Source organism: Meriones unguiculatus, chromosome X (assembly GCF_030254825.1).
Source record: "Meriones unguiculatus strain TT.TT164.6M chromosome X, Bangor_MerUng_6.1, whole genome shotgun sequence".
NCBI classification, from domain to species: Eukaryota; Metazoa; Chordata; class Mammalia; order Rodentia; family Muridae; genus Meriones; species Meriones unguiculatus.
In genome coordinates this window covers 132,599,048-132,621,924 of record NC_083369.1, presented here as the reverse complement: position 1 = coordinate 132,621,924, position 22,877 = coordinate 132,599,048, and the positions used below count along the sequence as shown (strand labels likewise).

The following is a 22,877-nucleotide window of genomic DNA, read 5'->3' as shown; positions in this document are numbered from 1 at the left end:
TACATATATTACAGTTCCTGTCCATCACTATTTGCATTTCTCCATTCAGAAGTGGTAACACAGATAACAGTGATATTATCAGTATTTTTCCTTACCCAGGGGACATGATGTATTTGGCAGTTTAAAATCTCCTTTGAACTCAGGCATGGAGATTCAGGACAGTGATCCCAGCATTTGTTGGGCTGAGGTGGTAAGACTGCCACAAACTTTAAGGTAGGTGAGGTTATTGCTATAGTGCCAAGCATACAGGGCAACATAGCAGAGCTCTGTCTTCAAAAATGCCCCAATACATATGTACAAACATACATATATAAATATGAAAAATAAAGCCCATTTTGATTACACATTTCTGTCTCTCCATCTTTCTTTTTGGGAATCTATTGGGGGATGGGAAAGTATAACTTTGTCTCCATAGTCTGAGCACTCACAGAACTGAACAGAAGCCATTCTAAGCAGGTGTGGCAGGTAGTGTTATGAAAGACCAAAGAGTGGGGCTGGATCCTTACCTGGTGTCACTGAGCGAACGACCACTGGCTTTTCACTCCCTGCCACGAAACCAAAACCCAGCACAGGGTCTCTCCTCATCTCCACCTTCCGTGGAGCTGGGGGAATGATTTGGCAGCTGTCAAACCGAGGGTCATCAAATGGGATTGCTTGTGTCATGTGACTGTGGGAAAAATACAGACAAGAGAAAAGTGGTATTAATGTGGGGTTAGGCATTGCCCTTGAATTCATGTGCTTTTTAGTTAGAATCCTGTTGTCTTTGGTAGAGAGTAGGAACAATTTAGAGACTCATAATCATCTTTCATGGTCCATATATTGCTCCTTGGGAACTTTGTAATACCCTTCTTAAGGCTTTGCACTGACTAGTCATCTGACGTGAATGCTTGTCCTGCAAATATCTATTGTTCTGTCAAACTTCCATTCACGTATTATAGCTTATAAAAGACTCCCTTGGAATACTATTTTAATGCGATTTTTCTGGTTCCCTCATGCCACCAAACCTCTTTACCCTTTTATGTGTTCTTCCTCCAGCATGGCACTACTTACCAATAAATGTACTACAGAAGACATTTATTTTTATGATGGTTTTTTACTGCTTTGCTCTCCATGACAAACTGTGCAGTCTTTAAGGACAAAATACTTAGTTGTCCTATGTATAGAGCTCTGCGTGGAATTTGGGACCTAATACATGCTAGATAACTGCTGTCATTGAACTACAGACCTAATCATATAAACTTAGTTACATTCATTGACATATCTCAGGTACCTAAAAACATGTCTGACTCACAGCAAGTTCTCAACAGTAGATGGAATTAATAAGCAGGGATAAGAAGTTATTTCGTTGTAGACTGTTATCAACTGAAATGCTGACCCACAGTCACATAAAATAATGGACAATAAGCAGGAAGTATATATGGCACTTGAGCCAGGCAAAATTAAAATAATATAGGTGATTTCGGTGGTGATGGGCTACTCTGGTACAAAATATCCTGCTACCATTCTTAATCTGATTGTGTAGCTCTTGACATTTACCTTAGGGGAAAAAAGATTTGAATGATTTAAATGAGTTTTCTCATTAACTGAATTTTAGCAATAATAAAAACTTGAATATTCTATAATACTTGGGAAGTAAAATTCTCTTCAATGGTATAACCCCTGCTAAGATGCCCTTGTTCTTCTAATAAAAACCCTTCTTCCCACACTAGAGCAAAACAACTCTTTTAACTAAACTCAGTGACTACATGCAGAAAGAAGACATGAAAGTAGAATGGAGACTTGTTAATAAAAATGGTTCCAGTGGGGCCGGGGGAGATGAGAGGAGAGGGAAAAAGGATGAAAAGGACTAAGATTCATGATGTTAATGTATGAAACTGTCAATAATAAATAACACAAAATTTTAACATGTTTTCGACTCATAGTCACCCTCAGACTTAAAGAAGCAGAGAAGTCATTGTCATCACATTTGTTAACAATGAAATTAAGATCAAAATTATCTTATGAATTATCTGCATGGGACTGACCTAGACCTTCTGCCCATGTGCTATAGTTGTGTAGACTGGTGTTCTTGAGGGACTCCCAACAGTGGGAGCAGGAGCTGTCTCTGACTCTGTTGCCTGCCTTTGGGATCATTTCCCCCTACTGGTTTACCCCATATCCAGTCTTAATATGAGTAGAGGTGCCACTTGTCTTACTGCAACTTGATAAGCCATGTTTGGTTGACACCAGTGGGAGGTCTGGCCTTTTCTGAAGACAAAATGGGTAGTGCTTGAGGTTTGGGAAGAGCAGATGCTGAGGGGTCAGGGGGAGAAAGTGGGAGGAGAGGAGGGATAGGAAACTGCAATTGGGATGAAAGAAAGAAAGAAAGAAAGAAAGAAAGAAAGAAAGAAAGAAAGAAAGAAAGAAAGAAAGAAAGAAAGAAAGAAAGGAGGGAGGGAGGGAGGGAGGGAGGGAGGGAGGGAGGGAAGAAAGAAAGAAAGAAAGAAAGAAAGAAAGAAAGAAAGAAAGAAAGAAAGAAAGAAAGAAAGAAAGAAAGAAAGAAAGAAAGATTCGGTATTGAAAAAAATATATAATGGTGCATCACCATTAAAGTCCCCAATGGCCAATAGGGGACTTTAATGGAGAATAGAGAATCTGGTCAAAGGTGATGTTTTCATTCGTGGCAATTGTCCAAGGAAGCTTTCTTTTGTGGAAGAGTTGTTAGCAGAATATTAGCAACTGTCTTCAAGAAATGTTAGCTCAGATGACTTAAATGACTGACATGAACTTAATTCAATTTTAATTTTATTTTACATTCATTTAATTATTCTCCTTCTAGCTACTGAGTGTGTGTGAGTGTGTGTACATGCTGGCAGCATAAAGTACATATGAAGGTCAGAAGACTACTTCCAAGACCTGGCTCTGTCCTCCTACCATGTGGGTCCTGGGATTGAGCTCAGGTTGTCAAGGCTGGCACCAAGTACCTTTATCCACTAAGCTTTCTCCTCAGCTATCAATTCAACTTAGAATATTCTTTTTATTATAATAATTTATTTTTATTAATTACAGTTTATTCACATTGTATCCCAATTGTGGCCCCTCTCTCATTCCCTCCCAATCCCGCCCTTCCTCCCTCTTCTTCATCCATGCCCCTCCCCCAGTCCACTGACAGGGGAAGTCCTCCTCCCCTTCCATCTGATCCTAGTCTATCAGGTCTCATCAGGAGTGGCTGCATTGTCTTCTTTTTTTGTGATATAAACTTTTTTAATTCTTCATTAATTACACTTTATTCAATTTGTATCCCCCCTGTGGTTCCCTCCCTCCTCCCATCCCAATCCCTCCCTTCCTCTACCCTCTGCATGCATGCCCCTCCCCAAGTCCACTAATAGGGGATGTCTTCTTTTCCTTCCTTCTGATCCTGGTCAATTAGGTCTCATCAGGAGTGGCTGCATTGTCTTCTTTACTAAGTAAATAATATCATTGTAAAATACCTTGTACACTGGTGTTCTATTTGTTGTCTGGACAACATACTGTCCAAAAGTAATAAAAAAAAATCCAGGGAAGGAGAAAGCATGATATTCTTCAGTGCAATTAATAAGAGTTAGGGAAAATCAGCAAAAAACCCTCTGGATCTGTCTCTTAAATATATATCAGGGCTAAGAAAATGCAATTTCAAAATCCCCTTTCAACAGAATGTAACTCTTGAGACATGGAACATGAGAAGAAACAGAATGGATCAATGTGTTGTATTCTTTGTGCTGAGGCTCATCTGTTATATGATTTAGTTCTTGAAGACCTTACTCTGATGGAGCCTATTTGACCCTTTACACAAGCTCTTTTCAAAAGCAATGACAGGAAAAGATTGAATAAAGGAAAGAGGCCATGGCAGTGTGAACTTGAGACAAGAGGAAAAAAAGGACACAAATGGTTTGGTTGGTGTCTCTTGTAATAGACATTGGCAATGAAATTAGAATATTTTGAACATCTGCAGCTTTATTAGCCTCTTTCTAGGAAACAATAAAGTAACATTATTTAAAATTTCAATACATCATTCATTCAACAACTCTCATATTATAATTTAATAATATGACAGTTATTAAACATCAATTTTGTACTAAGCATTGTTTATTCTAAATGCTTTCCATATGTTGGTTTATTTAATTCTTCAAGACAACTTTGTAATATACTAATTTATTCATTTATTCAATTTAATATATGCTCCCTGAGCTCTCCTTTCTGGGAATACAAAAGGAAAGAAAGCAGAGGAAAAAAATGTCCATACTAGTTTATGGTTAATGATAAGGAGAGAATCTAAACAGGGAGTGTGGGAAGACAGCTGCTGAGTGAGGGTAACATCTGGAGTGAGTGTGCTCAGGACACAGGAACCATGAAGTGCAACTATCTGGAAATGCAACATGCTTCAGGGGAAGAAAAGATGCTTAGGAACATGTAGAAGCCAGTGAGATGTAGGTTGTGGGTTTGAATAGTGATGGTGTAGTAAAGAAATGATGGTAGAGATCCTTCAGAGATTGTACAGCTTATGTGTCTCCTCGGTCTTTTGTTCAACCAGGAAGCCAATGAAAAGTTTAAATGTTAACAATATATTCAATTACCATGTTGACAGCTGAGAGGACAGTACATAAGAAAGACCATTCATAGGCCGTGGTATCCCTTCTTACAGATAATAATGGTTCACACTGGGGTGAGAATGACAGAGGTTACAGGAATTTGGGGGCTTTTAATACTGTTGGAACCTATTCTGGTGGATCAAGGGTGAGCTTCTTACTCTGTAACTTTTCTCCTGCATATACCTTCGCTTCACAAGAGTGAAGCATGAGTATGTGCTCTGATGCACCTACATTGTGGGAAATATGCCTCCTTCCTGTTTGCTCAGGAAACAGGTGCTTAGGTTTCAGATAGACATAAAAACCAGCATGGCTAACCCAGAGAAGAGCATGTCTGATTGCATGCGGGTTGATACCCCAGGTCCCGCCTCTGAGAAAAAGGTATCGAACGGGTCTGATGCTCTTTGGGTGGATGACACCTAAATGAACATCGGTACAAAGTCCCAATTTATTTCTAATATCAGAGATCAGACCTCTACTCTTGCCTGATGCGTCTAAAACAAAAAGGAGGAACTGTAGAGAGCTGCGGAATGCTATGCCTTAAAGATGGAGCTGGTTTCCGCCTTCCACCTTCCCGATGGTGAGTGCTCTCTGTCACAAACAATTCCACATTTGGCTAAGGCTGAGGATCTGGCTTGCTTCCATGTATGTGGACCTATCTGCATTGCCCACGTGGCACGCCTGGGTTGGCTACCCAGAGGCTATTTAAGCTGTGGGCTGGCTTTCCCCAGGGTCCGAGGATTGTTCAAGGTCCCGGAATAAACTGCATTGAAAAAAAAAACAAACAAAACAAACAAACAAAAAAAAAAACCAGCATGGTTGTTTACAGTAAGACTTCAAAACCAAATGACCTAGCTTTGGGTTCTAATCCTATTAAATCCTAGCAGGATGACCTGCTTCCTTATTTCATGCATCCTTCGGAAAACCATGACAGTAATTATAACGATCTTATAAGAGAGCCGTACAAAGCAAGCAAACAAGACATGTAAAGCACTTACAAAATGTTGGTCACATTGTAAGTGCTCTGAAAATGATAGCTTTTATTTTTATCTATAAAGATCATTGGCAATGAAGGAGAGAATGAATTTCAGACATGATGAAAACATTCCATTGTAAGATCTTAAAACCAACTGAGCTGGCTAATTTTATATCATTTTGGAAAAGAAAACCTGAATTGAGAAAACACCCCCACCAGATTGGTCTGTTGGCAAACCTGTGATGAATCTTCTTGATTGATAATTGATGTGGGAGGGTCCGTCTCACTGTGGGTAGTATCACCCCATTGGCCAGTGGTCCTGGGTGCTATGGAAAGCAGTCTATGCAAGTCAAGCCAGGTAACAGCACTCCTTCAATGCCTCTCCATCAGTTTCTGCCTCTAAATTTCTGCCCTGCTTGAGTTCCTGCCCTAACTTCCCGCAGTGATGGAGTGTGACATGGAAGTGTAAGATTAAATAAAACCATTCCTCCCTAGTTGATTTTGGTCATAGTGTCTTATCATAGCAACAGAAAGTCTAGATGAGATACCAACCTGCCATTTCAAACATTTACAGACCAGCTCTCTGGGTGCAATGCCTCATCAGTCCCAGTCAAACTCCAAGGGTTTCAATTACAAAATTTATATCAAGTGATATGGCAAAATGAAATGAATAGGACTTGAGATACCCAAGGCAATACTATACCAAGGATACAGAAAAATAAGAAGATAGAGTAAACAGTAAATATTCCTTGGCTGTGTCTCTTGCCCACTAAACACCACGGACTACAGGGATGGGGGTGAGCCAGAGGGGAGTCATGAGACAGGCTCATTTCTTCTTTGAATAACTGCTGAGGCAGGTGGGAGCCTCCATTTCTCAGATACCATTTTCTCTGTGTCAGCAATATTTCTTTTTTTTATTATTATTAACTGTTTTTATAATTAAACAGCTAACAAATTGTTTAGTTACAGTTCCTTCACACCCAAAACCACAAACTGGTTAGTAAACCAAATCTCTATACAACATATGCAAATCTGAGAAGACTTAATTTTTTTTAAAAAGAGGAAACAAGACCTCAGATCCAAATAATAGGGCCCAGTTGCACACAAGCTTGCCAGCAGCAAAGAAGAGGGAAAACATCCTAACAAACCCACTCTCAGCATTAAGTTCAAGTTGCCTTGTTCTAGTTTTCAACTCATGAACAAAGATCATGTTTTGTTAATTCTATTGCAGAATAATTGTCCTAAGTTGTTTTATTTACAGTGCCAACTTTCAAAGGTTCACTGAAGTTAACTGGACAATGAACTAAACAGAAATCACATTACGGAATGAGGGAAAACCCCAAATGTTACTTTCCACAGAGAACTCATAGTTTGGTTTTATTCAGAGTAATGAGGGGAAAAAAGTTACTTATGATCATATAAGAAACTCAACCACAGGTTTGATCTGTACTAGAACTACACATGCAGTGAGGATAAGGTTGCATTTGTTTATTGTTCTCTAATATTAACAACTATAAACAGAGGAGTGCAACAGGCACTTGGAACAAACCTTCTAGTGTTACAGTGTCAGGCACAACACTTTTCTTCATACCACTGGTTCTCTTTGTATACCTGGGCCTCCTACTCTTCAGTAAAGTCATTTTTGATACTGAAGGTTTTCTTCAAGAGTTTTACCCTTCATCTCATTGGCCACAGTATTGTATGTAATATCAAGCAAACCTTTGATATCTAAGTAATTTGCAGCCAGAATAAGTTCAAAAAGTGTTCTTTGGTCAATTTTCAGTTCTTGGTCCCAAACAGGAATACCATCTGTCTGCTTTTCTTTGTCCGCATCATCCTCAGGAGGAAGGTCATCCTTGTGGTGGGTGCACCACTGAGTAACCTTTTTTAGGATTGCTTCATTAACATTTGGTAAAAGAATAAGATGATAGTCTTCTTTATCATCCATTCCAAAATCTTCCAGCATGGTCTTGATGGTCACAGATTGTTTGGCAATTTCTACATCAGAACTCTGCAACTTTATTCAAGGTGTGGTGCTCAGTCTGAAGAACACAGGCCCAAGGCTGACAGGTGGCATTCACACAAGAACAACACCAAGGACAAGGCAACTCTGTCAGCAGTATTTCATGTAAGGCCATTTAGTTCCACTGCTCTATCCCACCCCAAATGATTACAAACCCAATCAAATGCATATTTTTCTGGCTGCTGCTGGATTTACCACTTGGTATTTATTAAAGATTTTTGATCCACTTTGTTTTGCTTGTACACTGAGGAATAGCTTCTGATTGCATTACCCATGCCTTGCTCATCAGGTGACATTTTCAGATTAATGATATAAAAGTTATCAGTCTTTCATTTTCAGTAGACATATCTGCACTAAGATATCTCCATACCATGAAATGTCAATCAGAGCAGTAAGGCAAAAATTAGAGGAACCTGAACTTGAGAGACTTTTTTTTGTGTGCGGAGGGTTGTGAGTTTTTATAAGGAACTAAAAAGCCATATCTTTTCACCTCTTGAACATGCTTCAGTAAATTCTCATGCTGATATTAGGAGAATACAAGTGATGCACTGTAAAAACCTTCAACCCTGCCCCAGTGGCCTTCAGAAAACACATACAGATACGTCAGGAATCTATGACTTGAAAATAGGGGCTAATAATTGACGTGGAAAATGTGCCCATCAGGATTAACTGAAGAGTTTTGCTGTTTCCTGGGGATTTCATTTCTAAAGGGACTCCTGCAGCTCCATTCCCCATGACAAAAGGAAAGAAGTTTCATTGAATTCTTGGAGCTTTAGTGCCCCAGTAACAATAACAGACTCATCAGAAAAATGACATTGACTATAAGAAAGCACATTGGAAGAAAAGCTATAGTCTTTTCTTGGACTTGATAGACACATTAGAGTCAGCATGATCCTTTTGTTGAAAATGTGCTGAGATGAAAGGTTCTACAAATTTAGAAACATCACCTTTGGTGTGAACATTAAGGTATCTGACCAAACACATGATGGCAGGTTCATTACCTGAGAGGTTAAGACTTGAACCAAAATGAATATAAATAGGCATCTATGCCTGAGTTTAGCCAGATAAGGTGACCTTAGTACCAAGATAAAGTCCAGTGGTGACTTCAGGAGAGCAACAGTCTCAGCATTTGTACCCTGTTCTTGTGTCTTTCATGGGAGCACTGGTCTGTGTGAGAGACCAACTTCATCTTACTTCACCAACAGGATGTAACTTGCTCACCAGATGTTACATTTCTTTCTACTGATTTCCATGGCACTCAGTGCAATTTTTCCATTCCTTGACTTGAATATAGCTCTTTGCCCAAAGATTGTCATATGGATGAACCCAGATCTGACACCTGAATATCCTTTGTGTGTTTGAGTAGGTGCCCATGCTGGTCTGTCCCCATAATGAAAAACACTAGTGGGCTTCCATATATTTAGCCTAGTCTCCAGAATGAACACATGGAAAACAAATCATAGTCTAAGCCACCATGAAAAAAAACAGAGATAGCAGACCTGCCTAGCTCCTAGGCTACATTAGTCACCTCTATGAGGGATTTTAAATAAGAATTATGTTATGAAACTATATTGGGGATGTTAATATACATAAAAACGTACTCATATAATCTTTTAATAACATTTAAAAGCCAGTGCTTTTAATAACATTCAAAAGTATTCTCTCTATGAACCCATTCTTCACATCTTTCACAAATAAATCTATTGTCATTGGCAACCTCAGCAGGGAACCTGTTATCCTGAAGTGAAACTATCCCCTGATTATCTCTACAGTCTATTTATTGGGAACTTCCAATGTTCTTGGCAGACTTAAGGTAGTCAACGAAGAACTAAGTATGGAAACTTTCATTAAAAGCACTAATCTAAGCAAATCAGAGTTTGCCAATGACAATATACTTATTTGTGAAAGATGGGAAAAATGGGTCCATAGAAAGATTCCTTTTGAGGATTTGGCAAGATGCAGCAACAGGATGACTCTCATTTTGACCAGCAGCACAGCACGATCAACATAGTGACTAACAGTCAGAACTCGCGGCCCTAAAACACAAGTGATTGTGTTTCCAAAGTGAGAGGATACCCCACGGTGAGAGATTCAATCAGCTTCAACTCACCCAGCTAAACCGCAGAAGAGTTCCTGGTTCCACCAGGCGCTTGGTTGACAGCTGAGAGCCACACGCTGGCGTGCTCTGATCACTGTCCCAGACTGAAACTGTGGGCACCACAACATCAGAGATTGAGATTTCCAGTCGAGAGATAACCCCACAGTGCAAGAAACGATCAGCACCGACCTTAGGTCACCCAGACATTCCCTGCAAAAGACCCGAGGTTCTGCAGGCACCCAGGAGCCAGCCCAGAGCTAGAGCCAGGGACCCAGGTGCCGCACAAAGTCCTGCCTGCGTGCCTGACTTGCTGCCCCAGATAGAACAGTGAGCCCCAGGGCACCAGAGATTGAGTTTCTCCCCACAGGGAGGGGAACCGCTGGTCTGATCTCAGAGCACTCAGCTCAGATACTACCACCCTGAAAAGGTCTCAGGAAAAATTACCCAGTTTCAGCAGATGCCCAGGCACCTCATCGCCAGAAAGGCAGAGCCACACTAGTCTGTGCCTGCGGGTTCTATTCGCCATGACAGACAGAACGGCTGTCCCCAAAGCAAATACTGGGTGTCCCTGTCAGGAGGAAACCCCACAGCGGGGGAGATCATCAGGTCTAACACTCCGGACACCCAGCTCCAGAAAACTTTCTAGATTCATACAGACTCTAGGCTCTAGCCTACTACTGCAGGCAGGAGCGCCATGTTCACCCGCCATTATTGAGTACCACTAGGGCACTGGGGCACACAGCTGCATCTTCAGACCTACAAAAGCCAGAGTGCCATTACAGCAGCCCTCAGATACTGCTCCAAGGTTCAACCAGTTATCCCTAGCTAAACTGACAAAACTGTGGGAATCCCTGGTTCTTCAAAAGGGCTTTACCCAACAATTACACCTTAAGAGCAACAGCTGCTGCTCACTAAATTCAGAGCAAGAAACCCAGCAGCAGGGCAGCCATCACCAGGACCTCTCCTGATGAGAAGAGAGCCTTTCTGAACATGACAGTTACCACACAGGTCCATATGCCTGAAGTGAACTGTGACAGTTCCTGAGAAGCACCACCATTCAGTTGAGCATACCCAAAAAGCAGAGGAGAACATCAGAACCATGCCAAGTGGATTCTCCCCACCCCAGGATCCAGCAGGCACCAGAAATTAACAGAAAACACCTGAGACAGGGAGATGGGTAGAGACCTGAGAAAAAGTACAACCAACAAAAGGCAAAGCAATATGGCATCCTCAGAACCCAGTTACCCAGGGGCAAGTAGCCCTGGACACCCTAACCTAATTGAAATTCAACAAGATGATCTTACATCTATGCTTATGAAGAGGTTAATGGAGAAAGCAAATAAAATGCGTAAAGAATTAGGGGAAAATATAATAAAACAGATTATGGCCATCTGTAAAAAAATACAGGAAGATGCAGCTAAACAGTTTGTGGCATTCAGAGAGGAAATAATTAAATCACTGAAAGAAATAAAAGAAACAGAGGAATGTTCAAAGAAACAGGTGAAGGAATTGAAGGAAAGATTCCTTTTAAATGCATTCAAGAAACACACCTCTGTAGCAAAGATAGACACCACTTCAGAGCATGGGGCTGGGAAAAGGTTTTCCGAGTAAAGAGACCCAAGAAGCAAGCTGGAGTAGCCATCCTAATATCTTTCAACCAAAATTAATCAAAAGAGATGAGGAAGGACACTTCATTGTCATCAAAAGAAAAATCCACAATAAGGACTTCACAATCCTGAGCAAATATGCCCCAAATACAAGGACCCTGCATTTGTAAAAGAACTTTATTAAAACTCAAATCACACTTTGATCCTTATACATTAATAGTGGGAGACATCAACACCCACTCTCACCAAGGGACAGATCATCAAGACAGAAGCAAATAGAGTAATAATGATACCTACTGATGTCTTAAATTAAATGGACCTAATAGATGTCTACAGAAGTTTTTACCCAAACACAAAATTAAACCAGACACATTAATCTATGAGAAGATAAAGTGGGAAAGAATCTTAAACTCTTTGGCACAGGAGGCAACTTCTTGAACAGAACTTCAACAGCACAGGCACTATGAACAATGATCATAGTGAGACCTCATGAAACTGAAAAGCTTCTGTAAGCAAAGGACACTGTCCTCAGAACAAAATGACAGCCTACAGAAAAAGATCTTCACCAACCCTATATCTGACAGAGGGTTAATATCCAGAATATATGAAGAACTCAAGAAATTAAACACCAACAAACCAAATAATCCAATTCAAAAATGAGGTACTGAGCTAAACAAAAAATTCTCAACAGAGGAATATTAAATGGTGGAGAAACACTTAAAAATGCTCAATGTCCTTAGTCATTAGGGAAATGCAAATAAAAACAACTCTGAGAATCGATCTCATACCCATCAGACTGACTAATATCAAAAACACAAGTGACAACACATGCTTGAGAAGATGTGGACATGGGGAAACTATCCTTCATTTCTGGTGGGAAAGTAAAATTGTGCAACCACTGTGAAAATTAATCTGGTGCTTTCTCATGAAGCTGAGAAACACCATACCTCAAGACCTAGCTATACCACTCTTTGATCACTTTGTCTCCTCTTTGGTCACTTCTCCCTGGAGGAGTAGCCTTAGCAGCCCACAGGAAGAGGATCCAGGGAGTCCTGATGAGACTTGATAGGCTAGGGTCAGATAGTAGGAGAGGAGGACTCCCCTTTTAGTAGACTAAGAGAGAGAGATAGGAGGAAGAGGGTAGGTAGGACCAGGAGGAAATGAGGGAGGGGCTACAATTAGAATATAAAATGAATAAATTATAAAAAACAATAAATAAATAAAAAGAAATGGCAGAATCAGTGAAACTCAAGGGACCACACAGATTACCATAATAGTAGGCAATAGAAAATGAACACATCAAGGTCAACTAGGGTTTCTGCTATGCAGAAGATCCTCATGCATTTTGAATATTCAATATGATTTTATCTGAATGGCCAACCCATAAATATTCAATGCAATAATGATATGCACAAGTACCAAGTCAGAAATGAGGTACTCTGTATGACAGAAAAGAGTAACCAAAAATTAGAAAAAAATAATGACTAGGTAAGCATAGTGGAAAGAGATATTATAATAGGAGGGTCAGGAATTCCTGCTAGTGAACAATCTAAACTTGTATGTGTCCACACTTGCTGCTATTTTTTCAGAGGTCAATGGGCACAGATACTGGAACATTTCCATTTTCAAGTCCTTGTTATGCAAAACTCTTACCATGTACATGTTTTTATATTCAGCTCCCATGTTTTGAGCAATTCTGGGTAATTCTCAGTCCTTGGGAATCAAAAGAGCCAAACTAAATCCCTCCATTGGAGATGAGTCAAAAGTTTTTTTGAACAGAAATAACTGCACATAATGGCTTTTCAGTGCACTTAGCAGTGTGTCTCATGTTTTTACCTTCATGAACATGCATCTATGGGTTCACAAGAATTTGACCTTCACTAATCAATTCCATAGGCTACTGGCAGTCAATTCCCACAATGTGTCAGGAGCATTTAAAGATACAAAGCTGTTTCGTCAAGCTTAGAAACTTACACAGTCCTTGAAAGCCAAGAGTTTCCAGAATGATTAACCTTAAAATCACAAATAGAAGATTTTCACTGTAGAATTTCAGACGGCTTTAGAATAAGCAGGGCTTCTCTGCAATGGAGTGGAATAAATATAAAAAGTTCAGTTCATTCCAAAAGAATTTACAGATTTAATGCTGTCCAATAATGAGATGTGAACATCCCCTTTTAAAGAATTCAACACAGCAAATTCTAAATTGTTTATGGCATTATAAAAGAACACAAAGTGAGAAAAATGTTCTTTGCAGTCCGTTTTAAAATGACAAATCTTAGAATGGTATGCTATTAACAAAACAGAGAAAAGAATACAGCCAAAGGAGCTGGGAAGATGGCTCCAAATATAAAGTGCTTGCTATGCAAGCATGATGACCTTAGTTCGCAAGAATGCACAACCAAAAAAATGTTCAATGGGGATACAAAGACTGCTCAGCAGTTAAGAGTGATTACTGATCTTACAAAAGACCTGAGTTTTGTTCCCAGTACCTATATTAGGTGGCTCAAAACTACCTGTACCTTCAGCTCCAGAGGATCCAACACCCTCCTCCAGCCTCTGTAGGAAGTGTGTTTGTGTGTGTGTGCTCGCGCGTGCATGCACATACACACACAATTAAAATTAAAAATTAAAATCTTACAGCTTAGCATATTGCCATTCAACTTTAATTCCAGCACTCAGGAGTTAGAGGCAGGTGTATCTCCGTAAGTTTGAGACCAGTCTGGTTTACAGAATGAGTACCAGGACAACCTTGAAATAAACAAACAAACAAAAAAATCTTACATAAAACACCAGCTGTAGATTATGGCATACCCTTGTAGTCCTTCTGCTGGGAGAGCAGATACAGAGGGATTACTGGGGATTAAGGGAAATCCAGTTTAGCCTAAGTGTTGAACTCCAGGTCAGTGAATGAACTTATTTAGGAAGGTAGATGGTATCTGAGAAGAAATGCCTGATGTTGATCTGTGGCTCCTGCACACACATGCATGACAAAACATACGACTACCTACAAAAATAATGCAACCATGAACATTGACTACAATAAAATGAAACCTCTAGGTTAAATTTAGAGATGGTCACTGTTGAAAGAATTCAGTGCAATTTGCAGTAGCACAGAAACCTAAGGGAGCTCATATGCCAACAATGCAGCTGCTTTTGGAACAAACCAGTAGAATAGCTAGGGAAATTTATTGTCCTCCAATAGAGGTTGTTGGCTACTAGCCAACAGTAAACTCACAGAGTGGTCTTCTCCGAATAGGAGATATTTTAGTGATAAGTGAGAAAGTAATTTGATTTTTCCACATAAACTTGGATTGTGCTAAGCATGTAGAGAAACAGATGTTTGGATGTAACAGTTATCTAATTGTTTTATTGAAAATTATGCAAAATATGTATAGATAGAAGCTGCAGTCTTTAAACTTGGAAATGGACTTTTCTAGCCTGCTTAAAAATCTTCCAAGTGAAGCATTTCAGTGGATGTTGAAGCCATTTGTTAAATATAGGAAAAGGCAGCATTTTCCGTTTGGTTTGTGAGAACAGCTGATGAGCATCAAAGAAGTTTCCAGTTGAAGTCCGTCAAAATCCTTCCAATAGATGAGAAGGAAAACCAGACACTGAGTGAACAAACAAGCATGACCCTTTGTCCTCTTGTCCCTTCATAGTTTTCTATGCCTTCTTTTCTTTCTTCAATGATTTGATATAACTCAACTAAAGAGTTCAGCTGCACTCATAAGACCCTCCAACTTTTATGCAATGAAGTGATGAAACAAGAGATTTAACAAATCTCCAGTCGTTTTGTTGCCATTTAAGACATTAAATGATTTAATGCAGCAGTGATACCAAAATGATTTTATGTTATTGGTCTCACCATCCCTCCCTCGTCCCCACCTCCATTCCCTTCTCCTAGCCCACTGAAGAGGGGGAGTGCTCCTCCCCTACTATCTGACCCTAGCTTTGTCTCATCAGGACTGCCTGGATCCTCTTCCTCTGTAGCCTGGTAAACCCACCCCGCCAGGTAGAAATGATAAAAGAGTAGGCAACTGAGTTTATGTCAGAGACTGCCTCTGCTCTTCATACAGCTTTATTAGTAATAGCCAAAATCTGGAAACAGTCTAGATGTCTCTCAACAGAAGAATGGATACAGAAATTGTGGTAAATTTACACAATGGAATACTACTCAGTTTTTAAAACAAAAGAAATTATGAAATTTACAGGCAAGTGAACAAAACTAGAAAAGATCATCCTGAGAGTGGTAACTCAGAAGCAGAAAGACATGCATGGTATATACTCACTCATATGCAGATATTAGCCATATAATATAGGATAAACATACTAAAATCTATAGCCCTAAAGAAACTAAGTAACAAGGAGGACTGTAGAGAAGATGGTTAATTCTCATTCAGAGGGGCAAACAGGATAGACACCAGAAGTGATGAAGAGAGAGAACAGGAAGGGAGCATACCACAGATGTCCTTTGAAAGATTCCACCCAGCAGGGAATCAAAGCAGATGCAGAAATTCACAGCCAAAATGATTTTAAGTGATTAAAATTTCTATCTCACTTTCATTTTACTTTGCTTGGTTTCTTTTGTTGTTCTTATTTCTTTGGTTTCTTTCAAGGCTGGGTCTTGCTATGAAGCCCAGGCTGGCCTCATACTTAACATCTCTCTACCTCTGCCTCACCAGTATTGGCATTATGTGTCTACGCAGTCACCCCAAGCTTATCTCATCTGAAAAACATCCCATTTTTAATATGCTTTAAGCATATACTTTAGAATCCTCAATATAGTCATGACATTATTTATATATTTAACTAATAAGTGGGCTGGAAAAATGCCAGACACTTATATAATAATAATAATAATAATAATAATAATAATAATAATAATAAATTATATAATAGTAGCTAAAATATAAATTAATATATTTATAATTGTACGACTCAAAATGCATTTTACTAATAAAGGTAAAGATAATTACATGGAGATTTGTTTCTGTATGCACCAGAGGGTTCTTGACATATGGTACAAACCCTAAGGGTGGTTTAGCTATTCAGTGGTGGGAAGAGTCATCTATCTTACAAAGTCATCTATCTTGAAAAGCCCAGCTTTTACATTCTAACACAGTGGCATTTTTAGGAACTTTAAAAATGTGGTACATTTACACATGGAGTACTACTCAGTAATTAAAACCAAGGAAATCATGAAATTTGCAGGCAAATGGTGGGAACTAGAAAAGATCATCCTGAAGCAAAAAGACACAAATGGTACATACTTACTTATAAGTGGATATTAGACATATAATATAGGATAAACATACTATAATCTATACACCTAAAGAAGCTTAACAATTAGGAGAACCCTGGGTAAGATTCGGAAAGGCAAATGAGATAGACATTGGAAGAGGGAGAAAACCGAGAACAGGACAGGACCCTACAACAGAGGGCCTCTGAAAGACTATCCAGCAGGGTATCAAAGCAGATGCTGAGACTCATACCCAAACCTTGGGCAGATTGCTGGGAATCATATGAAAGAAGGGGGAGATAGAAAGACCTGGAAGGGTTGGAACTCCACAATGAGAACTACAGAATCAAAAAATCTGGGCACAGGGGTCTTTTCTGAGACTAATACTCCAATCAAGGACCATACATGGAGATAATTTAGAACCACTGCACAGATGTAGCCCATGGCAGCTAAGTGTCCAGTCGGTTCCCTAGTAAGGGGAACAGGGCTCTCTCTGACATGAACTCAGTAGCTGGTTCTTTGATCACCGCCCTCTAAGAGAGGAGCAGCCTTACAAGTCCACAGAGGAAGACAATGCAGCCAGTTCTGATTAGACCTGATAGGCTAGGGTCAGATGGAATGGGAGGAGGACCTCCCCTATCAGTGAACTGGGGGAGGGGCATGGGAAGAGAAGATGGAGGGAGGGAGGGAGGGCAGGATTGGGAGGGGATGAGGAAGGGGGCTGCAGCTGGGATACAAAGTGAATAAATTGTAATAAATAAAAAAATAAATAGTAAAAAATGAGGGTAGAATCTCATGGGAAATGATGCATTTCCATGGCTTATCTAATCTTGCCAGCATGCAAAATGAAATGAAATGGCCTGAGGTTTGAGTGGAACAGGGACAGACAGACTGATAGTTCTTACACATGCTCTTTGCTCTGGGCTCCAGCAGAGTGAGCCCTTTGGGTCTTAAAAATCCTAATCACCCCAAACATTTCTGAAGTGTCAACATCTGTTGCTCACAGAGCATGAAGTGCTGCATGGCTGGACAGACTTTTTCTTCTTGATTGATTATGTCTGTCTCTCTCTTTTTTTAACCTGCAGGAAAATATGATTTTTGAACAAAAGACTTGATAATAAGGGGCAAACAATTTTTCAAGCAAAAACTTGAAACTTGATAAAAAGGAACAAAGCCTTTCTCAAAGTAATTAAAATCATTACTTCATGGCCAGAAAACTGAGTTCTAATCACTTTTTAGGGCAGTAGGTAAGGAGATGGTTTAAAGAACAGTAGGTTTTCTTCCCATGCCAGGATGTTATGCCTCCTACAGTGAACTTGAAATATTTTTGTTTTTGGTTTTGTTTTGAAACAGGCTTTCTCTGTGTAGCCTAAGCTGTACTTGACTCACTTTGTAGACAAGGTGGCCTTGATCTCACAGCAATCTGCCTGCCTCTGCCTCCCTGAGTACTGTGATCACAGGCATGAGTCACTTGCATTCTTTGAAAAATTATTCAATCATTTTATATATATGATACTATGATTCTGGCAAATACTAAGTTAAGAAATATGTGAGACAGAGACACGTTCCCATCTTGATCAGAGATATTTTTAAGGAGTTTTCTGGCCATATTTTAATAGACTCTATAATCTTTACAGAAATTTTTAACCGATTAATTGATTAAGGATTTGATAACTAAATCCTTCTAGAAAAAGTGAAAAGCAGCTGGTAAAAAAAAATCCCAGTATCAAAGGTCTGAAATAACATATCTGTTTGAACTTATTTTAATTTTCTTTGTCAGGCATGGTGGCTAATACATGTAATCTCAGGATTTGGAAAGCTACGGTAGCAGAATTGCTATGAAGTTGTGGCCAGCATGAGGTATAGAGTGAGACCATTTCAAAAATAAATAAATAGGTAGATAAGTAAAGCTAACAGAAACATATGCCATCTTAATGTCTTCTATATTAAGAAAATATTTCTAGTCCTCAGTTAGGGAACTCACACTTCCTAAACTTGAAATTACGTTACTGTTTGACTTTATTACCATTTGCTTGTGTTTCTTTGTTGTAATTGCTGTGCCTGTGAAATTAACTCCACCACCACTCAAGATCCATTGCCCAGATTATACTGTGTCTCTCTGCCCTTAGAGTTTACCCTAAAGTAAATCTGCTTTACCTGGCTTCCCACTGGGTTCAAAATTTGGGTAGTGCTAGCAGAGAAAACTGTGGGCAGAAAGGCAGAATGCCTCTTTCATGAGCTTGCTTTGGTACAATTGCTCCAACCGTTTCCTTTCAGTGCTGCTTGAAGCTTTGTCCTGCAAACAGGTCGCAGCTGCATTAATCTCTGTTTCCGCAGTGTGACTTATTGGCTTCCTTATTGATGTCAACACCTGTTTTTGCTTGTCAGGACTCTGAACTACTCACCTTGCCTCTCTTGTCCATGAAACAAGTTAGTTCATCCCACGAAGCCAACTCTGTCACCTGACAACACCTAAGGAGCTGTTTCCCTGCTCTGCCTTCTAACTCTGGCTTTATTCCTGAGTCTCATCCCACAGCAATAAATACTTTTCTATAGGAAGCAGAACGAGCATCAAATATTCAACTAACTTATGCCAATCATATTTATATACGCAAAACCAATCGTAACCCCCATCAAAAAAATCCACATCCTTATAAAATATGTATCCAATTGTGGAAGGGGCATTTGCATATATGGACATTAATTTTTATTAATGTTTATTTTGTATGTATTAATGTGTGTATTTGTGTATCCATGTAATGGCTGTAGATGTGGAAGCCAAAGGTTAATGCATTTGTGTGTTCTAACACTTTACACCTTATTTTGCTGAGAGAGTTTCTCTCTGCCCCCAAACTCACTGATTCAACTAAGCTGCCTGACTTGCGAGCTTCCAGGTTCTGCCTCCCCATTCTCCAACCACACATGCACACACAGTGCTAGGATTAGAATTGTCCAACAGCAAATCCAGCTTTTCACCTGCGTGCTGAGCATCTGAACCTAGGTATTCATGTTTGCATGGCAAGCACTTTACCTTTTGAGCGATCTCTCCAGTCCAGACATAGGGACCTTTAAAATCACTGAAAGTGGCAATTCCAAGATGGTGATGACCAGCATACACTTTATCTGAGGGGCACAGGATGCGAAATCCCAATATTGGTGAGTGCAGTGCATCTGAAGCAAGAACATCTACATTGAGGCTTCCTGGGCATGAGGAGACAACCCGAGAGCTGAGACAGTTTGGATTCAGGTCACACATGGACTGTTCCTGGGCCTGAAAGTGGTGAATAATCGACTCCCCCTGCACTTCCCCTTGTCCCATGCACTGGCCTCCCTGCTTGACAGAGGCTGCAGTGGTTGCCCCAAGCATGATCCTCCCTGCTCCGTGACCAAGACTGCAGAGGCTGCTACAGCTGTAAGCACCTCCCAGGTCTGCGGCTGTTGTAGGCAGCGGATGCTCCAAAGAGGAGCCTCCTTGCACACTGGCTAAGATGGCAGAGGCAGGATACTCTGTGCTCAGTGACTGAGACAGCATAGGAGGCTGCCCCAAGTGCGGGTCTACCTGCCTGACAAACAGTGGACACCACTGAGCTAAGGGATCTCCTACCTTCATTTGCCCCTGCAGGCCTAAATCCGAGAGTAGAGAACAGGTGGAACCCCTGTGATTTCATATTAAGCCGCCAAGCAAGTGTGCACCTTCAAGTGAGTGCATTCAGAGCCCCAGATACAGGGTCACTCTACTCTAGCAGCCAGACATCTGATCTCTCTCACCCACACCTCCACTGGGAACAACATAGGGATCCTTGGGACAGCATTCTCAACATTGAGGCCCCTATTCTGTAGATCTCCCTGTGGAGTCCAGGCAAACAATTCCTGGAGCCAAGATACTGGAACCCAGACAGATCTGAATACCTGGAGGACAGTACAACAACAGGCATGTGGACCACTGAGGCATTTTGGGCACCTGCACATGTGCATTGTGCCCACAAATGGCACCAGCACCCCTACCTGCATTTATGCTCCATACTTCCAGGAATCTAAATGCTCTAGCAACCTGTCCTTCAAGGCACACGTCCATGCACACTTCCATGCTTGTGCACATCCACCTGCAAACTTCCTCCCTTAGGTACAGCTGAAACACCAACATCCACTCTCAAATCAGTGGTCCTCTCTCATCTTCTGAAGAATCCCTCAGACATCAGAGACACACAAACCCAGTCTGAAGTACAGACTCCAGGAACAAACAGCAAAGGTTATGGATAAGCAGATGGCTAGAGGTTAGCATAAGAACCCATCCAGCAAAAATCAAGACATCATAGCTTCACCAGAACCCCAAAAATCAATGGATATTTTAATTCATTGGGAACACAGGAAAAAGACCTCAAATCTATCCCTATCCAATTATTAGAGGCACATAAAAGAAAATGGTGCAAGACATGAAAACAGAATTAAAATCAACAAAGAAAACATAAACAGAGAAAACCTTGGAGCTGGAGAACTTGGAGAAAATATCAGTAACCATAAAGGTAAGCAACACCAAGAGAATACAAGAGATGGAAGAGAATCTCAGGTGCTAAAGATACATTGCAGAAAATGATACATGTCTCAAAGAAAAAGTAAAATAAGAAAAGTTCCAAACACAAAACACAGAAGAAATCAAGAGCGCCATTAAAAAACAAAATCTAGGAATAAAAGAAATAGATGAAAAAGAAGATTCCAGGCTCTAAGGATCTGAAAATATTTTCAAGAAAATCATAGAAGAAAACTTTCACAACCTTAAGAAAAAGATGTCCATAAACATACAAGAGGCTTACGAATACCAAATAGACTAGACCAGAAAAAAAAAAAAAAAAAAAAAAAACCTCATGTTACATAACAGTCAAAACACTAAATCTACAGAACAAAGAAAAAATATTAAAAGCAGCAACTGAAAAAGGCCAAGTAACTTATAAAAGTAGACCTATCAGAATCATACCAGACTTCTCAACAGAAACCATGAAAGCCAGAAGGTCCTGGGCAGATGTCATGCAGACTCTAAGAGACCACAGATGCCAACCAGACTGCTATACCCAGCAAAGCTTTCAATCAATATAGATGGAGAAAACAGAATATTTTTTGACAAAAATAAACTTAAACAATATCTGCACAACAAACCACGCCTATAGAAGATACTAGAAGGAAAACTCCAATCTAACAAAATTAACTATGCTCGAGAAAACACAGGATATAGATAACTTCACAACAAAAAATTAAAATAAAACAAGCATAGAAACAAAGTAACATAATCAAGTCCACAGTAAGGGGAACTAACATTCATTGGTCACTATTATCTATCAACATCAAAGGACTAAACTCTCCAATAAAAATATTCAGACTAACAGAATGGTTGTGAAAAGAGTATTCAAGATTCTTCTGCATCCAAGAAACACACCTTTGCAACAAAGATGAACATTGCCTCAGAGTAAAGGGCTGGAAAAATGTTTTTCAAGTGAAAAAAACTCAGAAAACAAGCTGGAGTAGGTATCCTAGTAGCTAATAGACTTTCAACGGAAATTAATCAAAAAGGATGAGGAGGGACACTTCATTCTGATCAAAGGAAAAATCCAGCAGGAGGACACCACAACCCTGAATATCTATGCCCCAAATATAAGAGCATCTCCATTTGTCAATGAAACATTATTAAAGCTTAAATCCCACATCAATCGCAACACCTAAATAGTGGGAGACTTCAACACTCCACTCTCACCAAGGGACAGATTATCTAGACAAAAGCTAAATAGGGAAATAATGACACTTACAGAGGTCCTAAATCTAATGGCCCTAAAAAAGATGTCTACAGAACTTTTCACCCAAACACAGAAGAGTATACCTTCTTTTAAGCACCTCATGGAACCTTCTCAAAAATTGACTATATTGCCGGGCACAAAGGAAGCATCAACAGATACAAGAATACTGAAATACTCCCGTTTATACTATTAGACCACCATGGCCTGAAACCAGACCTCAACAACAACATAAGTGAGAAAAAGCCTACATACATATGGAAACTAAACAACTCTACTCAATGACACCTTGGTCAGGGAAGAATGAAAAAAAAAAAAAAAGAAATTAAAGACTTCCTAACATTCAATGAAAATGAAGGCATAACATACCTAAACTTATGGGAAACAAATAAAGCAGTGTTAAGTGGAAAGTTCATAGCACTAAGTACCTCCTGAAAGAAGGTGGAGAAATCTCATACAAGCAATTTAATGACATACCTAAAAGCCCTAAGGGAAAAAAAATAAGCAAACACACCCAAGAAGAGTAGATGATTGGAAATAATCAAACTCG

At 39.8% G+C, this 22,877-nt stretch overlaps 1 protein-coding gene across 11 annotated transcripts in view; it reads right to left on the bottom strand.

Moving 5' to 3' along the window:
- Frmpd4 (FERM and PDZ domain containing 4) overlaps window positions 1-22,877 on the bottom strand; it is a 727,289-nt gene that overhangs the window by 165,398 nt on the left and 539,014 nt on the right. For all 11 annotated transcript variants that reach the window (XM_060375727.1, XM_060375718.1, XM_060375723.1 and 8 more), the window contains one exon: window positions 507-667. In XM_060375727.1, the coding sequence (XP_060231710.1) occupies window positions 507-667 (161 nt within the window). The remainder of the gene's footprint in view (window positions 1-506; window positions 668-22,877) is intronic.